Source organism: Suncus etruscus, chromosome 4, assembly GCF_024139225.1.
Source record: "Suncus etruscus isolate mSunEtr1 chromosome 4, mSunEtr1.pri.cur, whole genome shotgun sequence".
Classification (NCBI taxonomy): Eukaryota; Metazoa; Chordata; class Mammalia; order Eulipotyphla; family Soricidae; genus Suncus; species Suncus etruscus.
This window is the reverse complement of record NC_064851.1, coordinates 2,554,591-2,581,325: the sequence shown is the minus strand read 5'-3', so window position 1 is coordinate 2,581,325 and position 26,735 is coordinate 2,554,591. Positions and strand designations below refer to the sequence as shown.

At 56.2% G+C, this 26,735-nt stretch overlaps 1 protein-coding gene across 1 annotated transcript; it reads left to right on the top strand.

Moving 5' to 3' along the window:
- Nucleotides 1-6,014: 6,014 nt before the first annotated feature.
- Nucleotides 6,015-26,703, top strand: MPPED1 (metallophosphoesterase domain containing 1). The gene is made up of 6 exons (XM_049771715.1): nt 6,015-6,318; nt 8,601-8,782; nt 18,849-19,074; nt 24,240-24,355; nt 25,001-25,114; nt 26,255-26,703. Exons 1-6 carry the CDS (start codon nt 6,098-6,100, stop codon nt 26,371-26,373), a joined length of 978 nt encoding a protein of 325 aa, XP_049627672.1. The 5' UTR covers nt 6,015-6,097; the 3' UTR covers nt 26,374-26,703.
- The last annotated feature ends 32 nt before the right edge of the window (nt 26,704-26,735 follow it).

Below are 26,735 nucleotides of genomic sequence, written 5' to 3'. Positions count from 1 at the left end.
ATTTTAATATTCCCTCAACATTCCCTCACAATTCCCTCAATAATCCTCAATATTCTTCAATATTTCCTCACAATTTCCTCAATTATCCCGAATATTCCTTCAATAGTCCCTCAATGAACCCTTAATATTTCTTCAATATTCTCCCAACATTCCCTCAGTCTTCCCTCAACATTTCCACAACATTCCCTCATCATTCCCTCTTTCCTCTCTCAGACACGCAGTCTGTGGAGTCTGCGGTGTGAAGCGTCTGTGAGGAGGCGGCGGGACTCGGCGCCAGTCCCTGTTTCTGTCCTCCCGCTTCTGTCCCTCGGTGTTGGCTCCTCTGGGCTCCGTCTGATCGGGCCGGATCAGTGGCATCTTTTCAGGCCTGTGACAAATGGGGTTAGGGGTGGGCCAGGGCACCTGAGCAAAGTGGCGTTCGAGCTCCCAGCTTGTCGAGAACTGCCCCCCAAGGCCCCCACTTCACCCCACCTTGGTCCTCCATCTCAGTGTGATGAGCAAGAGTGAGGGTGCCAGCCTAATGCCATCTCCACACGCTGACCTGGGCTCCCCTTCTCCCTTCATGCTCAGACCAAGCAGCAAACATTCAAGGGAGGAGTGAGGATTCCGGGCATCTTTTGGGGGGCAGTTGCTTACGTGGCCTAAGCGACAGGGCAGGCTCTGGTCAGGGTGTTGACCCTCTAGGACATGTTCAGGGTAGAAACAGGGTGTTGTTGAGGCCAAAGAAGGTGCTGAGTGTCGTGGGTGTGTCTGTGTGGATCTGTCTGTGTGTATGTATGACTGTATCCATGTGTCTGTGTGACTATGTGTGAATGTGCTCATGTGTGTCTGTGTGAATATGTTTGTACATGTCTATGAGCATATCTGTGTCTGTGTGTGTCCTTGTGTCTGTCCCTGTGTGTGTCTTGATGTCTGTCTCCATGTGGGTCTGTATGTCTGTCTCCATGTGGTTCAGTGTGACTTGTGTTTAAGTGTGTCTGTGTCCGTTCCTTTGTGCATCCCGGCCTCGCTGGCTCCCCAGCTCCTGTGCCCAGCTCTGGCTGGTATCTGGCCTGGCTGGTGCTCACCCGAGTGCCATCTCTGTGGTTCCTCCTTGACCAGAGCCTGTGGGTGCATGTGGAAGTCCCTGCTCAAGCCCCAGGTCCTCTCGGGCCGAGACACCCCCTCCACATCACCGGCTCTGAGAGGCCCAGTCTGTCCCTCAGGCTCAGACTCACATCTCTGGGGGTTGCGGTGCCAGGTCGAAGAGGGAAGGCTTTGTCAGGAGACTGAGCCGGGCAGCCCTTTGCAGGTGGGGGGGTCCTGTGGGGGCCTGGGGGACTGGAAACTGCCCGTCCCCAATGTTCTCTCAGAACTGGGCTTAGAGGGTGCTGGGCACAAGGAGCCTGCTGGAGACCCCCCTGACCAGGCCCAGCTCCGGCTGAGGAGGCCCAGAACCTTCCTGAGCCTGGGGGTGCTATTCTGGTTCCACGTGTGTCCCTCAGGACCCCCATCATGGAGGTGGGCTGGGCTGGTTCCAGGATGGGCTCAAAGCCTCCTCCCTCCCTCCCTCCCTCCCTCTTTGCTTGCTTGCTTCCTTCCTTCCTTCCTTCCTTCCTTCCTTCCTTCCTTCCTTCCTTCCTTCCTTCCTTCCTCCCTCCCTCCCTCCCTCCCTCCCTCCCTCCCTCCCTCCCTCCCTCCCTCCCTCCCTCCTTCCTTCCTCCTTCCTTCCTTCCTTCCTTCCTTCCTTCCTTCCTTCCTTCCTTCCTTCCTTCCTTCCTTCCTTCCTTCCTTCCTTCCTTCCTTCCTTCCTTCCTTCCTTCCTTCCTTCCTTCTCTCCCTCCCTCCTTTTCTCCCACCAAACACAGTACCCAGCAGTTGGAGCTTTGGGTAGGGATACCCTAAAGTGTCTGTTTTGAGGGGGGACCCTGACCTTCAGGGACCCCTAATCTGGGGGCAGATGTGCTCATAGAATTGGTTCCTCTCAAGAACAGCCGTTGCCTGAGGGAGGAGCTGGAATTCCTCGTGGTGGAGGTGGGGTTTGAGTGTGAGCTCACTGCACTGTCAGAGGGGTCTGGGGACCTGTGACCTGTTGATTTGGGGCTGGCCGAGATGGGTGCCTGTTCCAGGGTACCGACATAGGTGGGAAAGGTTGGGGACTGTGGGGGCAGACAGGGTAGGGGAGTCAGTGAGGGGGCTGGTTGTGCCTTCCTGACCTCAGATTTCACCGTGATCCTTACACCTAGCTTGGTAGGACCCTCTGTGAAGTCACATGACCTGAGAATCCTAGGCAAATGGAGGCAGTTTCCCAACCCCATCTCCCGATGTGGGATGCTGGGTTGAGCCTGGGACACGGGAGTAGAGAAACCTAAGTGGGTCAGCAGCAGAGGAGCCAGAGATTCCAGGGATTCTTAGGGGGGCATCTCCCTCAGGCCTTGGCATGGTCGAGTCTCACCAAAACTCACCAAGACTCACCAAAACTCACCGAATCTCACCAAGATCATAGTCGGGCAGGTGAGACTTGGTCCCTTCACAGGGCCTTTGGGTGAATCTGGGCCCCCTCACTTAGAGGCCCCACAGGACCTCCCCTTGCAGTGTCTCCCCATCTCCCATGCTGTGTCTGCATACCCCCTGCTCAGAGGGACAGGCCTCGTGGGCCTGCAGTGGGAAGAGGGAGGAGGGAGGAGAGGAAGCGTAGGAGGCCCAGCCTCTGCCCACCCTTGATGCTGGCTGTGGAGACAGGTTAAGGGCTATAGTTTGGGGCTTCCCTGTGCGTGGCTCTCTTCTGGCTGACTTGCGCCTTTATAAATATCAGATGTGTCAGGGGAGGCTCCATGTTCCTGGCTCCCCAGTCTCTCTGCATGTCCCCCAGAACTCCTTCAGGTGAGGTGCCTGTCTGCAGGTCTGCTGAGTCCCCATCCTCCCCCACCCTCCTGAGGCTTCCTGGCTGCGTGTCTGGGCCCTGGGATAGGGCGGCTCTAGGGACCTCCATACTGTGTCCAGCCTAGTCGGCTGTGTGGCAGGGCTGTGGGTGAGGGAGGATGGACTGGGTGATCCCTCCCTCTGCCGGTTCCAGAAAGGCTCTGTGAGATAGTGTTTCTCCCCACCCTCTTCCCTCTCGTTCTTTCTTCTTCCCTTTCTCCTCCACCCACAGTCCATCCACTCTCATCTGTTGGTTACCCACTCTCTTTCCATTTCTCCATCCACCTGTTTATCTACTTTTCCATCCATTCATCCCCTCCCTCCTTCTTCCCCTCCATATAGCTCTTCCTCACTCCTTCATTTATCTCCTGCCCACCGTTCATTCATCCTTCCCTCCTTTCCTTTATCTGTCCTCTTTCCATCCCTCCATCATCCATAAAGCCACCTACTCACCCATCCTTCCACCTATCCATCAACCCATCCATTCATCTGTCCATTCACCCATTTCTATCCATCTGTTCATCCACTCATCCATTTGTCCACCCACCCATTTTCATCCATCTGTCCATCCACCCATAAATCTGTCCATACACCTATACATCCACCCATCCATCAACTCACCTACCCACCATCCACCCATCCAACCACCCACCCACCCACCCACTCACCCACCCACCCATCCATCCACCCATTCACCCATCCATCTGTCCATTCATCCATCCATCCATCCATCCATCCATCCATCCATCCATCCATCCATCAGTCCATCCATCCAGCCTTCCTTCCATGGTGCAGGTCATGTGGATGGAGCCTGTGGCCCATCTGGGACTCAGGTGAGCACTGCCTGGGTTGAAGGATCTGGGGTCTCTTTCTCTCTGTCTTGTGGGAGGTCACAGGGTTGTGGGCTGAGCAGACAGAACAGGGTGAGGGAGGCCCCAGGACATGCCCTGCCTGGACTCTGAGGAATGTCGGGGGGGGGGGGGGAGGTGGCCCTGCACTATCCTTGGTGGCTCAGAGAGTTCTCAGGTCCCCTCCTCCCTGTCTCAACCCAGAGCCCCCTGCCTCTGTCTCTGACCTGCAGCAATCCCCTTCAGGTAGTGGAGAGAAAGGCTTGTCTAGCTTCACAGGGGGGCTGAGCTGTGGGTGGTGCCCATGATGCTCAGCAACGGGGGTCTGTCTGAGCACCCCACAGCACCCCAGGAAGCAGCTTCTCTGGCTTTCTTCCCTCACGGCCAACGCCTTTTCCCTCCAGTCTCAGCTCTCTACACCATCCAGACATGTGGGAGCCCTGGGACAGAAACCTTGAACTCAGCTGGACTCTGGGAACCCCGAGTGTTTGATTGACAACAGCCACACTACAGCCAGGGAGGCAGGACCCCCTCAGTGAGCCCTGATTCAGAGGAAAAGGCTGGGGCTCAGAGAGGCCAGGATGACTGCCTCAGGTCACACAGCAAGTCGATTCAAGTGGTGGGGGCCGCCAGCCCATGTCCAGATCTGTGTGCTTGCATTGTCCTATGGATAAGGCCAGGACACCACTAGATCAGCCCCACAGAGACCCGCCCCTCCAGACCTGCTCAGACCGAGAGAGTTGATGGACTTAGGACTCCAAACAGGTGCTGCCACAGCTGGGCCTCCTTCAGTCCTGACCTGAGTGTCCCTCGTCTCGTCCTGGCCAGCACACAGTCACACCTTATGGCTCTGGACACGGAATCTTCTTGGGGGGAAGGGGGAGGGTTTGAAGAAGGAGAGTTTCGCTAATTTTGGCACCCCCTTCTATACACGATCATTAACGTTTCTTTATTTTTTTTAAAGAATAATTCATTTCTCCTCTGCACGTAATTAAAATGTACTTCCAGTCTCTACGTTTTGTCATTTTCCTAATCTAATTTGTTTTCCCCGACGCGGTCGATCCTGGTGGGTGCAAAGGAAGCAAAAAGAGATTTTTCTCGGTTTAACATGTTTGGGAGCCGACCATATGTCTGTCCGTCCGTTCATCCGGGAAGCATCCGAATCTGTGTCTTTTTCTCCTGGGTGAGCTGCGGAGAATTGCAGAGCGAGTGGCATCGTTGAGGGGGTTTAATGACCGAAAATGGAAACAAAACAAAACAAATCTTCTAGGCATTTGCCATTTACACAGTTTAAAAAATAATCACGTAAGAGAGAGAGAGAGAGAGAGAGAGAGAGAGAGAGAGAGAGAGAGAGAGAGAGAGAGAGAGAGAGAGAGAGAGAGGAGGGCAAAAGAATATGGCACTTTGTCCCATTTGGTGCCCTGCAGTGGGCATAGCCAGGGACAGGCCCAGAACCCAGTGCCACATGGCCTGCCTCACCGAACCTTCAGGGGACCCATTAACCACTCACTACCCCGAGACCAGAAAACAACAGTGCCCACTGGCTGAGTCCTCTCATGGTCCTGCCGTCCTTATGGGCCTCCTCCAGGAAGGGTTTGCCTAAAGTGGCTTCTCCCCCACTTCTACACCCTCCCTCCCTCCTGCCTCCACCGTGGCCACCCTTGAGCTGAGTGGGGTGCAGGGGGGGCCCCAATCCCAGAAAATCCCTTCTCTGGGGCAGCTGAAAGACTTTAAGGCTCAATTGATGTTGGGGAAGGAATGTGGACCAGGCGCCCCTCGCCTGTCCAGACCTGCAGGGATGCAGGGTAGGTGGTGGCGGTAGGTGGTGGTGGTGGGGATTTGGGGGTGGATCTGGGGTGCTCCTGAGCTAGGGGAAAAGCGGTGACTCCTCCTCCTTCCCCAAAGCTCAACCCACTTGGGTCTCTTTCCGACACACTGGCCCTTCTCAAAGGGGCCCCTGGGCAGGCTTGAGGTGCAGAGGGGAGACAGATGAACTCAGTAAGGGCCCAGCACCCTCGTCCTGGCCTCGGCCTCGTATGCCAGCTCGGGCCCCGCTCTCCCTCCTCCCTCTTTGCTTTTCTTCCCAAAGAATATTATTCATCAAACTGCTGAGTTGGAAAGATTTGTAATGAGTTCCTGAGCCGTAGACGACTGTTCCCCCCCCCTCCCGCCCGCAGCCCCCCAACTCCCTCTCCGTCTCCCTCTCCCCAGATCTTCATCTGACTTTAAATAAAGCAAAATCCCAACAGATTAACTGTCGCCCGCTTCTGCTGCTTCCTCTGCAGGCTGTTCCCGGATCTGGCGAGGGGCCGGGCGGCGGGGGATGCCTGGGCGTGTCCCGGGGGTCCATGTGGCACCCTAGGTGGGACCCCGGCGTGCTGAAGGCCGAGGCTCTGGCCCTGCTGCCCGGCGGCCTGGGCATGGCCTTCTCGCAGGCGCACGTCATGGGCGCGCGGCGGCACCATGGCCGGCTGGCACTGGAGGTGGACGAGTACAGCTCCAACCCCACGCAGGCCTTCACCTTCTACAACATCAACCAGGGCCGCTTCCAGCCGCCGCACGTGCAGATGTGAGTGGGTGCCTCTGAGGGTGGGGGCTGCGGGGTGTGGGACGGGTGGGAGGACAGCCGCTGCCCTCTGACTGACTCACAAGTGCCCGGAGTCCCCAGCTCACCAGGCCAGGAGCAGGCTGTTCCAGAACTTTTGGGGGATTCGTCTGTTTGGTTTTGGGGAGGCTGCGACCGATTCACGCTTAACTGATGCTTCCTGAAGCACATGGTGGGAAAGAGAGAGAAGATTCGGCCAAGTCACTGGAGCACAAGCCATTGGAGTCCTCACTGCTGCCGGAGGGAGCACTTACTGTTTTTTGTTTGTTTTCGGGCCATACCTGTTGGTGCTCAGGAGTTACTCCTGGCTCTGGGATCAAGGGTTATTCCTGGCAGGCTCAGGGGACCCTATAGGATGCTGGGGATCGAACCAGGGTTGGCCATGTGCAAGGCAAACATCCTCCCTGCTGTGCTGTCGCTCTGGCTCCTAAATCCAAAGTCTATAGGGCCGGGAGGGTCCAGGGCTGAAGATGTTTCCCTCGTAAGTAACCGACCCTGATTTGCCCACACATATGGGGTCCCTCAGCACCTCAGGGTGTGGCCCCCAAACAAGAACAAAGCAAACAACACCCACAGGTCTGGCAGCTGCAGGCCCCAGCTCCTCTGCTGTGCAGTCTGAGCTGTCCAGCAGTGCCCAGCATGAGTGGGAGCGGACAGCGGGTCCAAGGGTGCTGCTACAGCAGGACTGCTGAGTGCTGGGTGCCCCAGCAGGTGGACAGAGGAGCAATTCCCGACTCTTCCAGGGTACAAGAGGTTCCTGGTGATGGGGAGGTACTGCTGAGGGCTGGAGCACTGGCTCTGCCCCAGCACCATTTGGATCCCCAGGCACCAAGCAAACCCACAAACAAATATAGGAACCCGAATGGCTGGGAAGATCCAAGTTCTAGTCAGGCTGGGCTCGGCTGCTAAGGCCCCCCAGGGTGCAGTGCTTGCTGGGTCAAGTAGGAGGAGCCAGGAACACCAGGTTTTGGCTTCAGGCACTGCTGGGTCTAGGGGAGAGTGGATTTCTCCTTTCAGTCTGTCTGTCTGTCCGTCCATTCATCCATACATCTGTCTGTCTATCTACTCTCTCTCCCTCCATCCTGATCCCCATTCTTGCTCTTTCCTTCGCTCTTCCCACCATCAGTCCCTCTGAGACTGTCCGGCCTGAAATGAGTTTGGGAGCTAAACTATCAGCTCCTCCCTGGCCTCTCCTCTGAGGCTCCCCCTGGCTTCTCCTCTCTGCTCCTCGCCCTTCTGTGGGCCCAGCTGGAACACAGTCTCTCACCTCAGCTCCCAGGCCTTTCTGACCCTCTGCCCTGCCAAGCTGGTCTCTACCCTTAGTTTGGAGTGAAGCCTGACCTCTGCCATCAGTCTGGGCTCAGGCGGGGCAATGGTGGTGCACGAGGAGGGGACTCAGAGCTTCTTGCTGGCTGGATCTATCTTCCCTCCCTCGTGGAGTCCCCAGGGCCTGCCTGGTGTTGGGGACCCACCTGTCCTTATCTCCCACGAGATGATGACGTTTCTCCAGATCTGTGTGCTAGGACCGATGGTGGCTCCAAGGCCCATAGGTGCCCACCTGGAGCTCTGCCACGGCCTTGGAGCTGAACTTGGGGGCAGAGTCAGAACCAGAGCAGGAGCCCAGTCTGACCCCATGCTGGGGCACTGCCCCCCAGGACCCAGTGCTCAGACAGCGGCCCCGGGAAGCTACCTGGTTTTGGGGTGGCTGGAAAGACTCATGACTCTGGAATCTGTAGAGGGGTTATATCTGCTTTCCCCTTTCCTCCTTCCCTTCTTTTTTCCCTTCTTCCCACCTTTCCTTCCTTCCTTCCTTCCCTTTTCCTTCCTTCCTTCCTTCCCTTTTCCTTCCTTCCTTCCTTCCTTCCTTCCTTCCTTCCTTCCTTCCTTCCTTCCTTCCTTCCTTCCTTCCTTCCTTCCTTCCTTCCTTCCTTCCTTCCTTCCATCCTTCCTCTTTCTTCTTCTGAGCCACAAGTGCTCAGCAATGCTCCCTGTCCAGTGCTCCTGAGGGTTCTGGGGACCATGCAGCTCTGGGATGGACCCTGACCCCCACATATGACCCCCTGAGGAACCCCCACATGGCTCCTCCCCGGGAACCATCATTTCTGGCCCCTCGTGCGTAGTTTCGAGTCACCGAGAGAGCCAGTTGGCACGGGCCCCTCACCCTGTTCTCCTCCTTCAGGAGGGTGCGTGGTTCGGAGGGGAAACTGAGGCAGGGACCCCAAACTCAGCTCCTCCCCACCCTGCAGGGTGGACCCGGTGCCTCACGACGCTCCCAAGCCGCCCGGCTACACCCGCTTCGTGTGCGTGTCCGACACCCACTCGCGGACGGACCCCATCCAGATGCCCTACGGAGATGTGCTCATCCATGCCGGGGACTTCACCGAGCTGGGGCTGCCCAGCGAAGTCAAGAAGTTCAACGAGTGGCTAGGTAGGGTGGGACCAGGGGTACGGAGGCCCTGGGGGTGGTTGGTAGGTGTTGGGGTGCTGAGGGGCTTGGAGCTTCGTCCCTCTACCCTCCCTGCTAGCCCCACTCTCTCCTCATTGCACATCATATGCATCCTGTTTTGGGGGGCTGCCCCAAAGGATTTGCTCAGTTGATTTCTGACTGGGTGGAACAAGGTTCTGTGGATGGTGGAAGGAAGGAAGGAAGGAGGAAAGAAGGAAGAAGGATGGAATAGGAAAGGAAGGAAGAAGGAAGGAGGAAAGAAAGCAAAAAGGAAGGAAGGAAGAAGGAAGGAGGAAAGAAAGCAAAAAGGAAGGAAGAAGGAAGGAAGGAAGTACAGAAGGATGGAAGGAAGAGGGCCAGAGCGATAGCACAGCGGTAGCACATTTGCCTTGCACGTTGCTGATCCAGAATGGACCTCAGTTTGATCCCTGGCATCCTATATGGTCTCCCGTGTGTGCCAGGAGCGATTTCTGTGTGCAGATCCAGGGTGACCCCTGAACGCCCCTGGGTGTGGCTCAAAAACTCATCAATAAATAAAGTTTAAAGAAAAAAAGATGTATGGAAGGAAGGAAGAAGGAAGGAGAAAGGGAGGAGGAAGGAAGGTAGGAAGGAAGGAAAGATGGGCCCAGGGGCGTTCCCTTCTCCATAGCTACCCAAAGGTCCCCAGCGAGAGTGCCCGGCGACCTCTGAGGGCTCCAGCCATCACCTGTGCAACATGGGGCGGGTGACAGGGCAGATTTCCCAATTCCAAGATTGTCTCTGTCTTTCTCCACAGTGGGAAGCTTTGCCCCCTCCCCACCTCAAACTCAGGGATGCTCTGGGTCAGGGGCATAGATGGGCTGACTCAGCCTCCGAGTTGGGGTTCTCTGGTGCAGGGACTGGTGGTGCTCCCCACCTCTGGGGTCACAGGGTCACCAAAGACATGGCCCTTGGCTCCTTGTTCTCTGGGACAGAGCTCAATCCCACAGATATGGGCTCTCGGGGGACGACAGGTAGAGGGCACTGGTGAAACATTTGGGGTGGGGTGGGTGGCACCCCCCCTGCTGGACAGAGGGCGCATGTGGACATTTATGAAGGGAAGGAACTAGCTGGGAATTTGCCGGGTTTGGGAGCTCCGAGATGGTGAAGGGGCTAGGGGAGAGGCTGGGTGTGGGGGCGGTTGTCATGGTGCTGGGGGACCATCTCAGGAAAATCTCTCCCATCTCTCTGTGTTGGGGGTGTCTGAGAAACTCCCAGTCAGTGCTCAGGAGCCTGGGCCCTCTCTGGCTAGGCGAGTGCCTCAGTGCTCAGGCTGGGGCATCACCAGGGGCCTGGGGTTGGGGCTGTGATGCTGGATCCCGTCCTTGCTCCCCATCCGTGGCTGTGTGACCTTGGGGGAGGGTTGCCACCTCTCTGAACTGGTTGGGAAGGGCAAGAAGTGAGGTCATCTACTCCGGGACCCAGACATTGGGGACAGTGTCCCATTACAAAGGGCCACACCTAGCTCCTTGCCCTGCAGCCTGTCATCACCCATCCTCCTTCTGTTCCCGACCCTCCGAGCCCCTCAGTGTCCCTCAGTCTCATCCCTCAGGCAGGGCCTCACCCCTGCAGGTGACTAGGCCCCTCCTGTCCCCTGAGACACCTGCTGTAGGGTGCTCCTCTGAGCGTCTGTCCGTCCATCTGTCCGTCTGCCTAGGGCCCATGTGTCCACTCACTGGGTTCTGCGGGTGTCCGCACTACTCAGATGGTCCTGAAGGATCCTCTGTGCCAGGCCTTCCTGGTATGGGGCCAGCTGGGGAAAACAGGGGTGTGGGGGTGTTGGATATGCCCTTAATTTAAGAGATCCCCCCCTTCATGGGGAGGAACAGTGGGAAGTTATATTTAACCTTCAGCTGGCCGCTTGGCAGAAAGCAATATCTGAGACACATGAAAAGGGTCCAAGGATTCGGTGATTCGGAGTGGGGTTTCTCAGGAGGAAAACCCTAGATTAGGATCTGTGTGGCAGGAAAAGAGGAAGGAGGAAAGGAGGCACGGGGTGGGGGGGGGTGAGGGAGGCATCCTGGGAGCTCCTGCCTCGTGGCCCGGTTCAGCCCCCCTGGACATAGGTGGGAGCCTTGAGCTGGGGGCTGAGGCACTGCTCTCCACTCCACCAGGCTGCCTGGCTGCTCCCTGCTCCCACCTGAGGGCCATGTGCACCCCTGTTCACCGAGCACTCTCCTAGGTGCTCTGCCCAAAAAAGCACCCCAAACTCTCTCCGTAGGCCTTGGGGTCTCTGGTCATAGCCTTGTCCTGGCCTCCAGAGGTCAGGGCAGCAGGAGGTGGGTCTGTGGGGGGTGGGGTTGGGCAGTGGGGGGAAGTGGAGGGAGAGGAGGAGGGAGGGGAGTAGGGAGCAGAAGAGAGAGAAGAGGAAGAGATGGAGGAAGAGGAGGAGGAAGAGGAGGAGGAAGAGGAGGAAGGAGAGGAGGAGGAAGACCCCCAGGCCCTGCACCCTTCCTCTGCTTTGCCGATGGCTCCAGCTGCAGGTGTGGGCCTGGCACCCAGGGTCTTTTCCCATGATCATTGGGGCCACACATGCGCCATTTGGGTCTGCGTCTCTTATGTAGAAGCCGCCCCACCAGACACATCAATTTGGGGAGAAAGGGCCCGGAGAGATAGCACAGCGGTGTTTGCCTTGCAAGCAGCCCATCCAGGCCCAAAGTTGGTTGGTTCGAATCCCGGCGTCCCATATGGTCCCCCGTGCCTGCCAGGAGCTATTTCTGAGCAGACAGCCAGGAGTAACCCCTGAGCACCGCTGGGTGTGGCCCAAAAAACAAAAAACAAAACAAAAGTTTGGGGAGAAAGAAAGAAAAGGGCCAAACAGGAAAAGGCCGAGAGCAGTGGAGCTGATGGTGTTTCCATGTCAGCTCGAGACCCCGCTGAGGGCTGAGGATCCACTTACAGAGAAGGTTCTGGAAAGGGAGAGAGAGCCATCGGGTGGGGTGTGTGCATATCTGCATGTTATGCAGGCGTGTTTGTCTGTAGGTCTGTGTGTGTATCCACAGCTGTGTATGTGTGTGACTTTGCATTACATGGCTCTGTGTGTGTGTGTGTGTGTGTGTGCGCGTGTGCACGGCTGTGTGTGTCTATCTGTGCATACGCTTCAAACATGCTTGCAGGGACGTTTATAAGAAGGTCGCCCTGAAAAGATTTTTAACAATGTTTAGACAAAGTGGAAGACACGAATTCTCTGGAAAGTCTCTGCACTCCCTCTACCTCCTTGGTTTCATTTTGGAAATTGGTGGCCCATCTGCATCTTCTCTCTCTCTCTCTCTCTCTCTCTCTCTCTCTCTCTCTCTCTCTCCCCCCCCCCCCTTACCACATCTTCTCATGATGTAAGGATGGAAATAATTTATAGAACCGTGAGACTAGGAGCCAGAGCTCTAGCACAGGGGTAGGGTGTTTGCCTTGCACGCAGCAATCCAGGACTGATGATGGGTTCCCCGTGCCTGCCAGGAGTGATTTCTGAGGGTAGTGCCAGGGTAACTCCCAGGTGCCACTGGCTGTGCCCCCAAAAACCAAAGGAAAAAAAATTAGAACCATGAGACTAGTCAAACAGCATCCTGAGATCCAAGCTCCCATCAAAGGTGGAGCTAGCCAGACAGAAAGGAACAGTCCTGGTGTCTGTACCAGGAGACTGGAGCACTATGCTGGGAGCGTCAGGGCATTGAGACCATGAGCTTCCTGGCAGCCATGATGCAAAGGGCCATGTGGGGGAGTAGCTCGGTTCCTGGGGCTGTGCCCAGGACCATATCTGTCCCCCCCACTCAGTTGTGAGCACTTTGGGGTCCAAACCAGCCACTTCTGTTTGTCTAACAGTGTGTGTGTGTGGGGGGGGGGCAGGCGCTGTCTTTCGGTGACCTACTCAGTGCTGTCTTTCACCCCTGTCACTGTCACTCATTCGACGCCTCTGCCCCCTCACCCCCAATTCTCCTGGAAGGACCGAAATCTCTATTTTCCTTCAGCCGGATTGGAAACCCCACATTCTTCCCAGTTGGGGGGACACCTGAGTGTTTGGTTCTAGCTTGTCTTAGATGAAAGAGCCCCCTGGTCTCTCCTAAGCTCCCTGAAATGTGGGCCCCACCCTGCACCCATCCCTCATACCCCCAGGACCTACTTGAAACCCCACACTTGTTTATTGCCCAATTTGCCTACTGCTTTTGGGCACTGGGCTTGAGGCCACTATGGCCTGGGCAAATTGTACTCACAGCAGAACCTTTCGTTTTTATTTATTTTATGTTATTAGTTTTTGGTTGGGAGCCACACCTGCCGGTGCTCGGGGGACCCTGTGGGGTTCTGGGGATCAAACCCAGGTCTGCTGCGTGCAAGGCCAAGCCAAGGCCCACCCTGCTGTGCTTTGGCTCTGGCCTTGCCTGATTCCCCCCCCCCCCCCAAACTCTTTAGTCCGAAGTTGGACACTCAGCTGCTCCATCCCGGCGTGTTTGTGGACACAGGTATGGCTGTGTCTTCCCGATCAGTTTTTGTGTTTGGGGGATCGAAGCCCCTAAGTGGGGATCTGGGGGTTTGGGGATCAATGCCCAGTGAGTAGCTGAGGTGCCTGGGTTCTTTCTTTCTTTCTTTCTTTCTTTCTTTCTTTCTTTCTTTCTTTCTTTCTTTCTTTCTTTCTTTCTTTCTTTCTTTCTTTCTTTCATCTTTCTCTTTCTTTTTCTTTCTTCTTTCTTTCTTTCTTTCTTCCTTCTTTCTTTCTTCTCTTTTCTTTCATTCTTCTTTTCTTTCTTCTCTTTCCTTTCTTTCTTTCTTTCTTCTTTCTCTCTTTTCTTTCTTTCTCTCTCTCTTTCTTTCTTTCTCTCTCTCTCTCTCTCTCTTTCTCTCTCTCTTTTCTTTCCTCTCTCTCTCTCTCTTTCTTTCTTTCTTTCTTCTCTTTCTTTCATTCTTTCTTTCTTTCTTTCTTTCTTTCTTTTTTTCTTTCTTTCTTTCTCTCTCCTCTCTCGTCTCTCTCTCTCCTCCTCCCTCCCTCCCTCCCCTCCCTCCCCTCCCTCCCTCCCTTCTTTCTTTCTTCTTTCTTTCTTTCTTTCTTTCTTTCTTTCTTTCTTTTCTTTTCTTTCTTTCTTTTTCTTTCTTTTTCTTTCTTTCTCTCTTTATTTTTCTTTCTTTCTTCCTTTTTTCTTTCTTACTCCTTCCTCCCTTCCTACCTTCCTCCCTCCCTTCCTTCCTTCTTCTTTCTTTCTTCTTTCTTTCTTTCTTTCTTTGTCTTTCTTTCTTTCTTTCTTTCTTCTTCTCCTTCTCTTTCCTTCTTTCTTTTCTTCTTCTTCTTCTCTTCCTTCCTTCCTTCCTTTCTCTCTTCTTTCTTCTCTTTCTTTCTTCTCTTTCTTTCTTTCTTCTTTTCTTTTTCTTTCTTTCTTTCTTTCTTTTTCTTTCTTTCTTTCTTTCTTTCTTTCTTTCGTTCTTTCTTTCTTTCTTTCTTACTTTCTCTCTCTCTCTCTCTCTCTCTCTCTTTCTTTCTTTCTTTCTTTCTTTTTTTCTTTCTTTCTTTCTTCTTTCTTTCTTTCATTTTTATCTTTAGGGAATGAGAAAAAAATGAAGATTCTGGTGGGGCAGGGAAAAAGGTTTGGTTTGGTAGGGAGGACACCAGACTGGTGTAGGATGAAGGCCCTACCCCCCTTCCCTTTGCTATGCGCAAATCTCTCCTTTACCTCAGGCCACCCACCAAGGCCTGGGACATGGTTCAGTGACAGGCATCCACTTGCACCCCAGTTCCACCTCTTATTCCCCTGGAAGAAACCCTGAACACAGAGCCTGGAGTCATTCCTGAGCACAGAGTCAGGAGCTACCTGTGACCCCAAACCAACTCAAATGCCCCTAAACCAGCACTGCTCACAGGAATTGAATTTGTAGGGCCCCACGGGCCATGAACAGACATGAAGGCCCAAAGGCTTCAGGTTGGACACCCAGAGCCAGGAGGGGTGCAGACTGCCCATGCACAGGGGAACCCGGGCCCCCAGAAGAGTCCAGATCCCAAAGAGAGGAGTAGGTGTGGCCATGTCGCTGCCCCCCAACTCCTGGCTCTGGGCTGTCCCTCTCCCAGAATCCAGGCTGACACCCCTTTCTTGCTCCCCCAAATGGGCTTCAACTGTGTTGCCCTTTTCTGCCTTTCTTGGGGCTCCTTTATACCCCGCAAGTCTGGAAGGGGTACGGGAACCTCTATTCACCCCTCATATCCCCCCAAGTCTTGTCTTTATTCCGCACTTTGTAACTAGCTACTTAGAAACTCAGCCTCTCATTCTTTGACAGTAGTCACAAAGGGAAGCAGATTTATTTATTTTTAAATTTTTTTGAGAAAAAAATTGAAACAAAATAAACAAAAAAAGGGGGCCATAGGCTTGTTTCTTCAATTTGTCCCTGAAGGAGGATTTCACACCTTTTCCCTGTGCGTAGACAAGGATGCTGGGGAAGGATCCAGAGCTCCTAGAATGGTTGCTGGGAACTAATTTGGGGGGGGGGGGATGACAGCCAAGGTCTTGGGGGCTGAGGAGAAACAGAGCTTTGTCGGTGATGCCCCAAATTTCCAAATAGGCACTGCCTAGAACTCACCGTGTTGGGGCTAAAGTCAGTTTTGGGTTGCTTGACCCAGTGTCTCTGTCCCTGCCCCCTCCATGTCAGACCCCGTTACCCCCTAGCTCAGCTGTGCTCACTGTCCCTGCATGGACTCCCCAAAACTGTTAGTTACTGGTGAGTCAGTGGTTTCTGGCTCCTCCCAGCACCCCAGTTCACTCCTAGCCTCACTATTATTATTATTTTTTTTTTTATTTTGTTTTCGTTTTTGGGCCACATTTGGCTGCACTCAGAGGTTACTCCTGGCTCTGCACTCAGAAATCGATCCTGGCAGGATTGGGGAACTAACCATATGGGCTGCTGGGGATCAAACCCAGGACAACCACATGCAAGGCAAATGCTCTTCCCACTGCGCTTTTGCTCAGGCTCCTGTGTTGACTTTTTTTTTTCTCCTTCTTTCAAGAGAGGGAGAGAAGGAGGAAGGAAGGAACAAAGAAAGGAAGGAAGGAAGGGAGGGAGGGACAGAGGGAGGGAGGGAAGAGAGGAGGAAGGGAAGGAGGGAGGGAGGACTTTTTTTTTAATGTTGGTTTTTCAGGCTGTGCTAAGGTTACTCCTGGCTTCAGTGCTCAGGATGCTCCCAGAGGGGCTCAGTGTGTCAGGTGGGGCTTATGCCTGCAAAGCCCGTATTCGGCTCTTTGCTCTCTTCCTGGCCCATTGTTTGTGGCTCTTCTTTCTGTGTGCTCCTTTCTCATACCCACCTTTTGAGGTCTTCCAGTCCTTATTCCTGGTCTGGGAAAGATTCTCTGGTCTCTAAGGCTCTGGGTGACCCCCAATGCTCCAGTCAGACCCCAGACTGTCTGCATGCGTCTTGGCTAAGCTCCAAGGAGGGCCAGTGAGTGTTTTTTGGGGGAATCTGGTGAGTTCTTTGCCCCCGACTCAGCCCCAACCACGGTGATCTCGGAAAACAGAGTCAAAGCGGGAGGACCAATGGGGCTGTGAGTTCTTCTCGCTGGTGAGTCTCCCAGTCTCTAGACCAGCTACTGTGCTTGAATTTACAAAGAAAACTTGTGGGTTTTGGTGGTGGTGGTGGTTTGGGCCACACCTGCAGTGCTCAGGGTATCCTCTGGGCTCTGCGCTCAGGAGCCACTCCCGGCAGGCTTGGGGGACCCTATGGGATGCCAGGGATCGAACCCGGGCTGTCTGTGTGCGAGGCAAACGCCATCCCTGTTGTGCTGTCCCTCTGCACAGGACACTCATAGGAGTGACTGGGTCAGGGCTGTACTTGGAGCCCTCCCTGCTCTTTCACGAGTTGTTGTGAGATTGTCCCTGCTCCTCCTCCTGTGAGCACTGCCTGCCAGAATTTTGGGCTCTTGTAGCTGGTTCTCTCACTCTTGGGGTGCTCGATGTAGACAAATCTCCCCCAGGTCCCCCCCCCCCACCTTTCTTTGTTTTGCCATTTACAGCTCTGGACTCTCGTTTTAGCTTAAGCTCTACTCTGATGAGTGTGTGTGTGTGTGTGTGTGTGTGTGTGTGTACGCGTGCGTGCGCAAGTGTGTGTGTTTGCACGCATATGTGTTTCCTGTGTCTGTGCATCTGCATACATGTGTGTGAGCACGCACATCTGCATCTGTGAGTGTGGCATTCATGGGAAGGCTTCCTGGAGGAGGTGGCCCTGGGGGTGATTTGAAGTGGAGTTAGTTGGCCCCTAAAAGTGGAGCCTGAAAGAGGCGGGAAGGAGAGGAGGGGAGAGAAGGGGGGGGGTTCCATTTGCTGAGAGCCAGGTGGAGGCTGACCTTCCTGACTTGTCACAGTGCTCTGTGTGGCACTCATCACAGTGCTCCATGTGGTGCCCGCCACAGAGTGCTCTGTGTGGTGCCTGGAGGCAGCTCTCAGATGCCAGCCTGGCTGCTCCTGTTTCTCCAACATTTCCCGGGAGGAACAACAGTTGGGAGTCGAACATTTGGGCTGTCAGGAAGGAACAGAAGAAGGTTCCATTTGCCTTTTAGACGTGGGCACCATCTCGCTGGCACCAACAGACCCTACTGTGCCTGCCTGCGCTGCGCCCACTGGGATGCCCCCTTCCCTCCAGCAGCCGGGGCCGCCATCTCCACGGGGACCCCAAGGGTCCGGTCCTAGAGGCTGCAGAAGGAGGGAGCCCTAGGGCCTGGACCCGCCTGTTCCTGGCTCTGGGATCTGAGCACATAAACCACAGACAGACAGAAAGACAGATATGGACAGGCAGGCAGGCAGGCAGACAGACATGTCGTCTGAAACTTGTTGTCCAGGGCACACAGGCTGCCGGGTAGCAGGAGGTGGCAGAGCATGTGAGGCCCCTGGAAATCACTGTGGGGCCCCCAAGGCTGGAGCCCACCCAGGAGGGAGCACTCAGGCCCTGGAGCGAAAAGACTGGCCAGGTGCCCTTGGTTGTGAGCGGACATTTCCACTTCCTAAAAAGCAGAAAAGTGGGGTTTGCAGCAGAGTGGGAGATGGAATGCATGGAAGGGTTCTTGCGGTCCCGGGGAGGGTTCTGGGAGGTTCCAGGGAGGAGGCTGGAGTCTCAGGCTGGGTCCAACATCTGGTTCTACCCAGCTGCAGGTCTCTTGTCCCACCACACCCCATCCTGGGCCCTCAAGACTGGGCTCTGTGTTTCCAGCTCCAGTCACTGGCCACAGTGGGTTCAAGTCGGGGCTGCCTTGGGGCTGAGCTGCTCTGGGGTGTCCTTGTACTTCTCTGCCATCTCTCAGGAGCCGGGAGTGGCCTTCTCCTGGGGCTGCTTAAAGACACCACAGCCCCCCCCCACCCCACCCCAGCCAGCACTCCCCTCGTTGGCTTCTGAATGAGGTTGCAGCCAGCAGTGCTGGGCAATGATCTGGGGGCGAGGCGGAGGCCAGAATGAATCTCTGACACCCCAGGCTCCCCTGCCTTGTACCGGAGCCCAGGCCCCCCAGATCCCGGGGAGACTAGTTCCCACTTCCGACCTTTTGTCTTCCCCACGCACCTGCTTCCTAAGCCTCAGTTTCCCTGCCCATGTCACGAGATGATCAGGGCCTGGTGCCTGGGGGAGCAGAATGAAGTCTGGGGGATGAGCGAGGGGCTGAGAGACTCCATTGCCTGTCAGATGCCAGAGACTCTCAGCATGCCCAGAGACACCCTGGTGCCCCCTGACCCTACTGCCAGTCCCTCTCTGGAGGCCCCAGCTCCCTTTTGCTTTGGTTTGGGGGCCACACCCGGCAGTACTCAGGGGTCACTCCTGGCTCTGGTTTCAGGAATCACTCCTGGCAGGCTTGGGGACCTTATGGGATGCCGGGGATGGAACTCGGTCCATCCCGAGTCAGCTGCGTATAAGGCAAACACTTTCCCTGCTGTGCTATGGCTCTGGCCCCTCCGTTTTGACCTCGAGGCTCAGGCCTCCGGTGGTGGGTGCTGGGCTGAGCTGGGCTTAGGTGGGCAATGTGGGGAAAGGGGGGATTTGGGGTGGAGCAGTTAGACCCCTCAAGTGACTCATAGCCCCTATCCCCAGGCAGCCTCCCCTACGAGTACAAGATCGTCATCGCGGGCAACCATGAGTTGACCTTCGACCAGGAGTTCATGGCCGACCTCATCAAGCAGGACTTCTACTACTTTCCGTCCGTGTCCAAGCTCAAGCCCGAGAGCTACGAGGACGTCCAGGCGCTGCTGACCAACTGCATCTACCTGCAGGACGCCGAGGTCACCGTGCGTGGCTTCCGAGTGTACGGCTCTCCCTGGTGAGCGTGGCCGGGGTGGCAGGCCCAGGGAGGGTACCCGGGCCACACACACACACACACACACACACACACACACACACACACACACACACACACACACATGCCTGAATATAACATGCTTAGACGTGTGCATGTGTGTGTGATGTGAGACTACATGTATAGATGTGCATCTATGACATACATGGGGCCCACCCTCCCACCCTTCCTCATACACTGGACACCCCGACAGTGGGCTGCAGGGGTTTGGAGGTTCCTGCAGACTCCACAGCTGCCCCTGCATCCCCAAAACCACCCTGTGGGGACTTTCTCATCACCCCAAGTTCCCCACTCCCAACTCCGTGTGGCCTTGGACTCAGCTGGCTTGGGGGGGGGGCAGGTGTGAGTTCCGGAGCACAGGTGCCCCTGCCCTGCCCAGGGGAGGGTCCCCGCCACACCCAGAGCCCAGGACCAGGCCCCACCTGGCCCCCAAAGTTTCCTTCTAGCAAGTTTCGGCTCCTTCTCCGGAACAGCAGAAGTGATCGGAGCAGATGGGCTGGGTGGGCGCCAGCCCCCCCCCCCCCGCCCTCCTTCTTTAAAAATCGAGGCCGTTTGCAGAGAAACGAGAACAAAAACCGCGTCCAAACCCGGAATGAATGCGGGACATATATGGGCTTTTTTTACACTCGGGCTCGCTGACAGCTGAGGCTCCTTCCGCGGATGGCTGGCATCGGGCGCCTTGCCCGGCAGGCACCTGGCGGGTGGTGAAGAGAGCCTTCCAGGGGGGCAGGGACCCCGGCACCCACAGGCGAAGCTCGGTGTTCCCACCTCTGCTGATAGAAACAACAGAAAGTGACGCTGAAGCTATGATTGATTTGGGCCAAAGTGGGTGGTGGGGGTCACCTGGGTGCCAGGATGAGACGTGGCCCTTGGCCTTGGGGACACCTGCTGCCCACCCTGTGAAGGGCCCATGGAATTCTTCAGAGAATGCACAGAAGTGGGCCATGCTGGACCTCTCTGCTGTTTTGGGGCCTCTAGGCGCTTCTCCCCAGAAACACCTGTCCACTTGGAGGTCTTCAGACGCCCCCAATAGCTTCGCTGCCCTGACAGGCTGGTGGTGACTGTGGTGATGGTGGCAAGGCCAAGCCCTGCCCTGCCCACAGCCATCTCCTCTGGGCACTGATTCTGTTCGTTTTTGGTTGTTGGTTTATTTTTGGTTTTTGGGCCACACCCAGCTATGTTCAGGGGTTCCTCCTTGGCTCTGCACTCAGAAATTACTCCTGGTGGTGCTAGGGGGATCCTATGGGATACTGGGGATCGAGTGTGGGTTAGCCGTGTGCAAGGCAAAGGCTCTCCCTGCTGCGCTCTTGTTCCAGACCCTTATCCCCACCCTTGAGTTTTCTCTGAAGCCGAAGGAAAAATCGAGGGAGGGGGCTCCCTCTCTGTGCTTATGCGGTCCCAGGTTCCCTCCTAGACTCCACAGTTCATGCTCAGTGCATGAGACCATACGGGGGTTCTGGAATTGGATTTGGGCGGTAGTCCTGCCCGGCTCTGAACTCCAACACTCCCCTGTGCCCCTCTGAACCCTGGAAATGCTCCAGCCTTGCTCCTTCAGCTCTGCTGGGGCCCCTCAGTGCCGTGGGCATCCCTGGGTGGCAGCTGGATAGGTCGCTGGGACTCACAGGGCTTTCAGGGCCCCCTGGGACAGCCGGTCAGGTCAGTCTGTGGAGTGTGGGGAGGCCCTGGCCCACAGGGGCATGTCTCCAGCCTTCTTCCCTGCAGTCTTCTGGGAGCCCTTTGGGGCTAGAGGCAACCTCCTGCTCCACAGGAGGGGGTCACGGTACCGAGAATTCTCACCCTATGCTGGGCCCAGCACTGCCTATGTCATCTGCTGGACACAGGGTGGTGGGATCCTGTCCCCGAAGTGCGAGGGTAACTGTCCAGTTTTGGCTTTGTGCACCCCGTCTTGTCTGCCCAGAACTTTCATCATCTTGTACAGGTCAGGCAAGGTTGAGAGGACTTGGGGTCCACGAGCCTGGGGAGACCCAGCCTAGTCAGGCCTCCGAGTCACCCTGGCTCCCCTGACTGCCCACAACTGTCCAGACGGTCAGGAGGCAGAACCAGAACTGGCCCTGTGACAGGGAGCCTGGGGCTGGGGGCTGAGGCATGGTCCTACACACACACAGGAACACGTGACCACACACGCAGGCATGAATCCTGTATGCAAACACACTATGTGTGTGGCAGGAGTGGCCATATACATGTAACACAAACATGTAGACACACATAAATACCTGTGTACGCATACCCCACACATGCCTGCCAGCAGGAGGTTAATTCCCGAGAGCATCATCCTGGTGCTTGATCCTGGGGAAAAGATGCAGGACGGGTGCGATGGGGCAGGAGGAGGGGATGGCAAAGGCGTCATGGGCTACGGGGACAGCTCACAATTGAGCCACTTGGGGCTTTGGGCCAGGGTCCTGGGCAAGAGGAAAGTTCAAGTCTGCTCTCTGCTCGCTCTCCCAATCTACCGCTCTCCTGCTACTTCTGTCTCTGGCTCCCTCTTCTTTGCCCACTGGAGCAAATCCCCCTGCAGGAGGGTCAGGGACCAGTTAGGCTCAACCCTACTCCTGATGGGCACAGGGCATCAGGGAAGACTTCCTGTAGGAAACAGCCTTTGGAATCAGGTCGTGGTGTGTAACCAGGCCTGGGCTTTGGGGAGAGGCCAGGAAGGGTCAGAATAGCAAAAGCCAGAGGTGGGGAAGGAAGGGCGGGCGAGGGCTGGACACAAGATGGGCCGGACATGAACCCTGGGCCCAGGTGGATGGAGGCTCCATCATGGATGGAATCTCTTTTGGGTGCTTCCAGAGCTGGGGGGCTTGGGGAGCTACAGAAGGCTGAGGGGCTGGTGTGACAGACTGGGGACCCTCAGCCCGCTCCTCCTCCTGTTCCTCTGTGCTCTCAGACATGTGCTCGCAGCTCTGCCCACACATCCTCACCTCTGGTGGGGGGGGCTCTTCAGCCCAGGCCCCCTAGCCTTCTCCATCCTTGAGACCCAGGAGATGGGGTGCTGGGGTGACCAGGGGTGCTGGGCCCCCCTCTGGAGTGGATGCCAGGTCTGAGTTCCCCTCCCCCGCGTGCTGCAGGGAGCCCAGACTTGGCGCTGCAGGGGGGAGCGTTCCGGGATTGGCCACAGGGTTGAGGGTCATTTGTCTGGGTTAAGTGGCCTTAATTAGATGCCACCGGGGCTTCCCGGAGCGCGTGGAGAAGCTGTTAAGGGGTTAACCTGGGCAAGATTACACGGCGTTCCGCGCTCTGTTAAAGTTTGAATTAATTTTTCCCATGGGTTTGTTCACATTCTAATTTTCGACTAAATGAGACATCTGTTTCGGAAAAGGAGAATTTGCTCTGGTTGCCATAGCAACTGCCATCCGGGAAGGAAATTATTCCGATGGTTCCTTTAGAGCAGGGAGACAGAGTCCAGGAAGGCGCCCCCCCCCCAAACCCCACACCTTAAAATTCCATCCCTTACACCCTGCTATGCTCATGGGCACAGAGATGGAACAGCCCCTGGTTGGAGGTGCATGTCCCTTCACAAACCATCAAGTCTCACTATTCCCCTGTGGACCAGGTTTACGAAGACCCAGAGGGACCCAACTTTTGGGGTGCTAGACCCTGTGAATCCCAGAATATCCTGGGCTTCATCCCACCCCCAAAGGTTCTCTCTACAGAGAGGGACCCATGAGCAGAGGCGCCATTTTGCACCTTTACCTAGAAGGTCCCAGGGTCCCCCAGTCTGGTCTGCTCCTGGCCCCCACCACCTTGGGACCACTGGGCAGCTGTGCCCCAGTCACTGTGGCTCCCAGTGCCAGGGGCCTCCCAGTGGGGCTGAACCCGAGGCCGTTCAAGTACAAGGTGTCCCAGACCTGATCCGGCATCACTTATTTTAATAAAGGCTCGAACCCCATCCTTTCTTTCGGTGGGGTCCCCTGGCTTTCAGGCCTGAACTCTGAACTTTCTTTTTTTTTTTTGTTGTTGTTTTTTTGGGCCACACCTGTTTGATGCTCAGGGGTTACTCCTGGCTAAGCGCTCAGAAATTGCCCCTAGCTTGGGGGAACCATATGGGACACCGGGGGATTGAACCTCGGTCCTTCCTTGGCTAGCGCTTGCAAGGCAGACACCTTACCTCTAGCGCCACCTCGCAGGTCCCAGGCCTGAACTTTCACCCCTTCGCCCCACCCACTCCTTTCCCTGCTGAGGTGGGGCACACTGAAATAGCCTCTGGGTGCCCTGAGCCCTTTCTGAGGATTCCCTGCTGTGCTCCCCCCACCCCGCCAGTCCTAGGGCAGTGGTCAGCAACCTGCGGCTCTCGAGCCACATGTGGCTCTTTCCACTTTTAATTTGCCTCTTCTGTGTGCCGGGGTGGCCGCTCTAGGAGTCAGGACTCTGCTCCTAGCCTGTCAGTGCGCGCCCTGTGTGGCTCTCAAAATAAATTTCAATCGTGGTTTTGGCGAGCTTTGACTCAGTTGAAAAAAAAGGTTGCCGACTACTGTCCTAGGGTGAGGGTGACCCCAGGCTGTGGGGCTGTGACCATTGTGATTGTGAGCGGTTCAGAGCTGGGCAGCCACTGAGTCCTGGGCTCACGTCAGGGGCATGTTTAAGTTGAAATATCTGGCAGATCCGCTATTGTCCCCCAATCTGTCCCCATCTCTCCTTCCTCCTGCCAGAAGTATAGCCCTCTTTCAGGCCAAGGGGCTTCTCTGGTGCCTGGGGTGCCTCAGATGATGGTGGGTGGTGGAAATGGTGATGGTCACATAGTCATGGTGACTGTGGTGACTTTGGTAATTTTGGTTGCGGGAATAACGGTGCCTCTGGTGCCTAAAGGGCTGGGTTCAGAGAATTCTCCCAGGGATTCAGATCAAAGGATTCTGACCCGCCCACTCTGCGAGTGAAGACCCAGAGCGTGTGTGTGTGTGTGTGTGTGTGTGTGTGTGTGTGTGTGTGTGTGTGTGTGTGTGTGTGTGAGACTGTCTGTCTGTCTATCTGCAGTCCCATAACCACAGCTCGACCTAGGTTGGGGAAGGGCTCAGATTCTGGTGGGAGCCTCTGGCCCTTATCTGCCCACCAGGCCTGGTTAAATCTCTGGGCAACTACCCCTTGAGCCCCCCTGAACCCCGCTTCGCCCACAGGCAGCCCTGGTTCTACGGTTGGGGCTTCAACCTCCCGCGTGGCCAAGCTCTGCTGGAGAAATGGGACCTGATCCCCGATGGCGTGGACGTGCTTGTCACCCATGGGCCACCGCTGGGTATGACCAAGGGGGAAGAGAACAGGGTGGATGGAGGGTGTGGCCTGGGTGCAGGCGGGAGTGACCCCCCATTTCCTGAGCACCAGCAGAGGTGGCCACTTGGTTCATGTACATCAGGCACCAATGTAGGTCTTTCCCTGCCCAGGAAGATGCCAAAGTCCCCCCCACCCTCCATCCCTGCAGGCCTGGTCCAGCCTTTGGGCACCACTCTTGCCTGCCTGCCAGTGCTGAGTGCCCTCTCGCCCACAGCTCCTGCAGCCTCTTCCTGGCCACTCAGTGCCGAGTCCTCTGCTGACCCACCTCTGTCCAGGGAAGATACCCCAGTGTCCCAGGAATGCCCCAGCCTTGCAGGGCCCCTACCTTGCCTCTAGCAGCTCATCTGCGGACAGGATCCCCAAGCCCCCTCGTTCTAGAACTCTCCATGCCTCGATCTCTCCTTAGCAGCACGCCTAGTGTCCACTGTGTTCCTGTCCCCTCTCTGACCACCTCCTGAGGTTCTTTGGGGGCTCTGCCAATCGGGGCTAGGCTAGGTGGCTGCCCCCCACCTGCCCGTCTTTCCAGCCCCAGTAAGTGCTGAGCACTGGGCTCTGCCTGAGTTTGGGCTGAGCTCTGCCTGTCCCCGAAAACCTCCTGTCTGTCCCACAGGCTTCCTGGACTGGGTCCCCAAGAAGATGCAGCGGGTGGGGTGTGTGGAGCTGCTGAACACAGTGCAGAGGCGGGTCCAGCCAAGACTGCACGTTTTTGGACACATCCACGAAGGTTAGATGTGGGCTGCGTGTAGGTGGCGGTGGACTTGGGGGCTGCATGCCAGGGCCCACTCAGACCCTCCCACTAGCTCCCCTGACTGCCACACAGCCCCTCCATCTGGAGGGGGACATGAACCGTCCTCCCACTTGGGGGCATCCCAAGTTCCGCCAGGTGCTAGCCCTTCTGTGGTTTGGGTTAGGAATCCTGTTTCCAGCAGAAGCATGAAGGCCCTGTAACCTCCTTTCCCACCCCACATACTCAAGCATGGATGCTTGGCCTTCAGTACTCTGGCAGGGCCATGGCATAGCAGAGTATGGGGAGTTGCCCCCCCCAACCATGTGGTCTCAGCTCCTCTCTGAAGCCCCCTATGAGCCTCAGGCTTGGGGCAGCCACGGGCTAGTCGAGAGCATCTGGTTAGCAGCCTGAGAGTTTGAATCCTTTACCTCAGCCTGGGGGGCAGCATGGGGTCCTGAGCCTTGGTCTGCAGGGCTGGACAGGCAGAGGGGCCCAGAGGATAGGTGCTACCTAATGGATAAGTGTCCCCTCCTGCTGGGAGGTGATTCGGGCTGCAGCATCAGGGGAGGTGGGAAGAGGAGGCTGGGAGGAGAAAGTGGAGGAGACGTGATGAGAGTGATGGTGAAAAAGACGGTTATGATCATGAATTGATGGCAGTGATGGTAGTTGACGGTAGTGATGGTGCAGTTGACGGTGGTGATGGTGCAGTTGACAGTGGTGATGGTGGAGTTGATGGGATAGTTGGTAGCAATGGTGGAGTTGATGATTGTTATGGAATAGTTATTGGTAGTGATGGAGAAGTTGATAGCCATGATGGCGTAGTTGATGGTAATGACAATCTAGTTGATGATAGAGGTGGTTGGAGCAGAATGTAGTGACTGTGCAGATGGTGGTTCTGTCATGGAGTTGCTGTGATTTGGAGGTGACAGTGAGGTGACAGTGAGCTGTGAAGTCGGTGGTGGTGGCAGATGGTGACGATGATGTCATCACGTGCTTCCTGGCTGGGCCCCTAGTGGACAGAGACCCCTCCATGCACCGCAGGCTTGGTGGCACGTGCACAGTCTCTCCCTTCAGGTGGTCAGAGGCTGGCCGTGCCCTCACCGTGCCTCACCCCTGATGGACATGCTTGTTTCGCAGGGTACGGGGTCATGGCTGATGGGACCACCACCTACGTGAATGCCTCCGTGTGCACCGTCAACTACCAGCCTGTGAACCCCCCTATCGTCATCGACCTCCCCACGCCCCGGAACTCCTGACTGTCCCCCACATCTGCTGCCTGCACCTGGCCTGGATCCTGGAGCCCCCTTCCCGCCGGACCCAGCCCCTCCAGCGCCCCCTAATGGCCCGGCTGATGCCTGGGACTGAGGCAACCTCGGGGCTCCCGGTGCGGTGGGGTGTCTCTGTGGCCCTCCGTGGACCCTTCTAGCCCAAGAACTCTGGACACTGGATTGTGCGACTCACCCCTGCCTGAGGGCCTAGTGGGGGCAGGGCTGGGCCCCCATTCCCTGCTCGGGGCTGAGACCCTCCGGCGGGCGGTCAGGGACATCTCAGGAATTCGGGCTGAGCTGCCGGGCCCCTGGTCTCTCTTGGACCCTCGGGGGTCTTTTTGGTGAACTCG

Bases quoted from the DNA above. Each gene is read 5' to 3' on its own strand.
- MPPED1 (XM_049771715.1), top strand. From the start codon at position 6,098: ATGTGGCACCCTAGGTGGGACCCCGGCGTGCTGAAGGCCGAGGCTCTG. The intron at 6,319-8,600 runs GTGAGTGGGTGC...CCCACCCTGCAG, and splicing joins CAGCCGCCGCACGTGCAGAT to GGTGGACCCGGTGCCTCACG. The intron at 25,115-26,254 runs GTTAGATGTGGG...CTTGTTTCGCAG, and splicing joins TTTTGGACACATCCACGAAG to GGTACGGGGTCATGGCTGAT.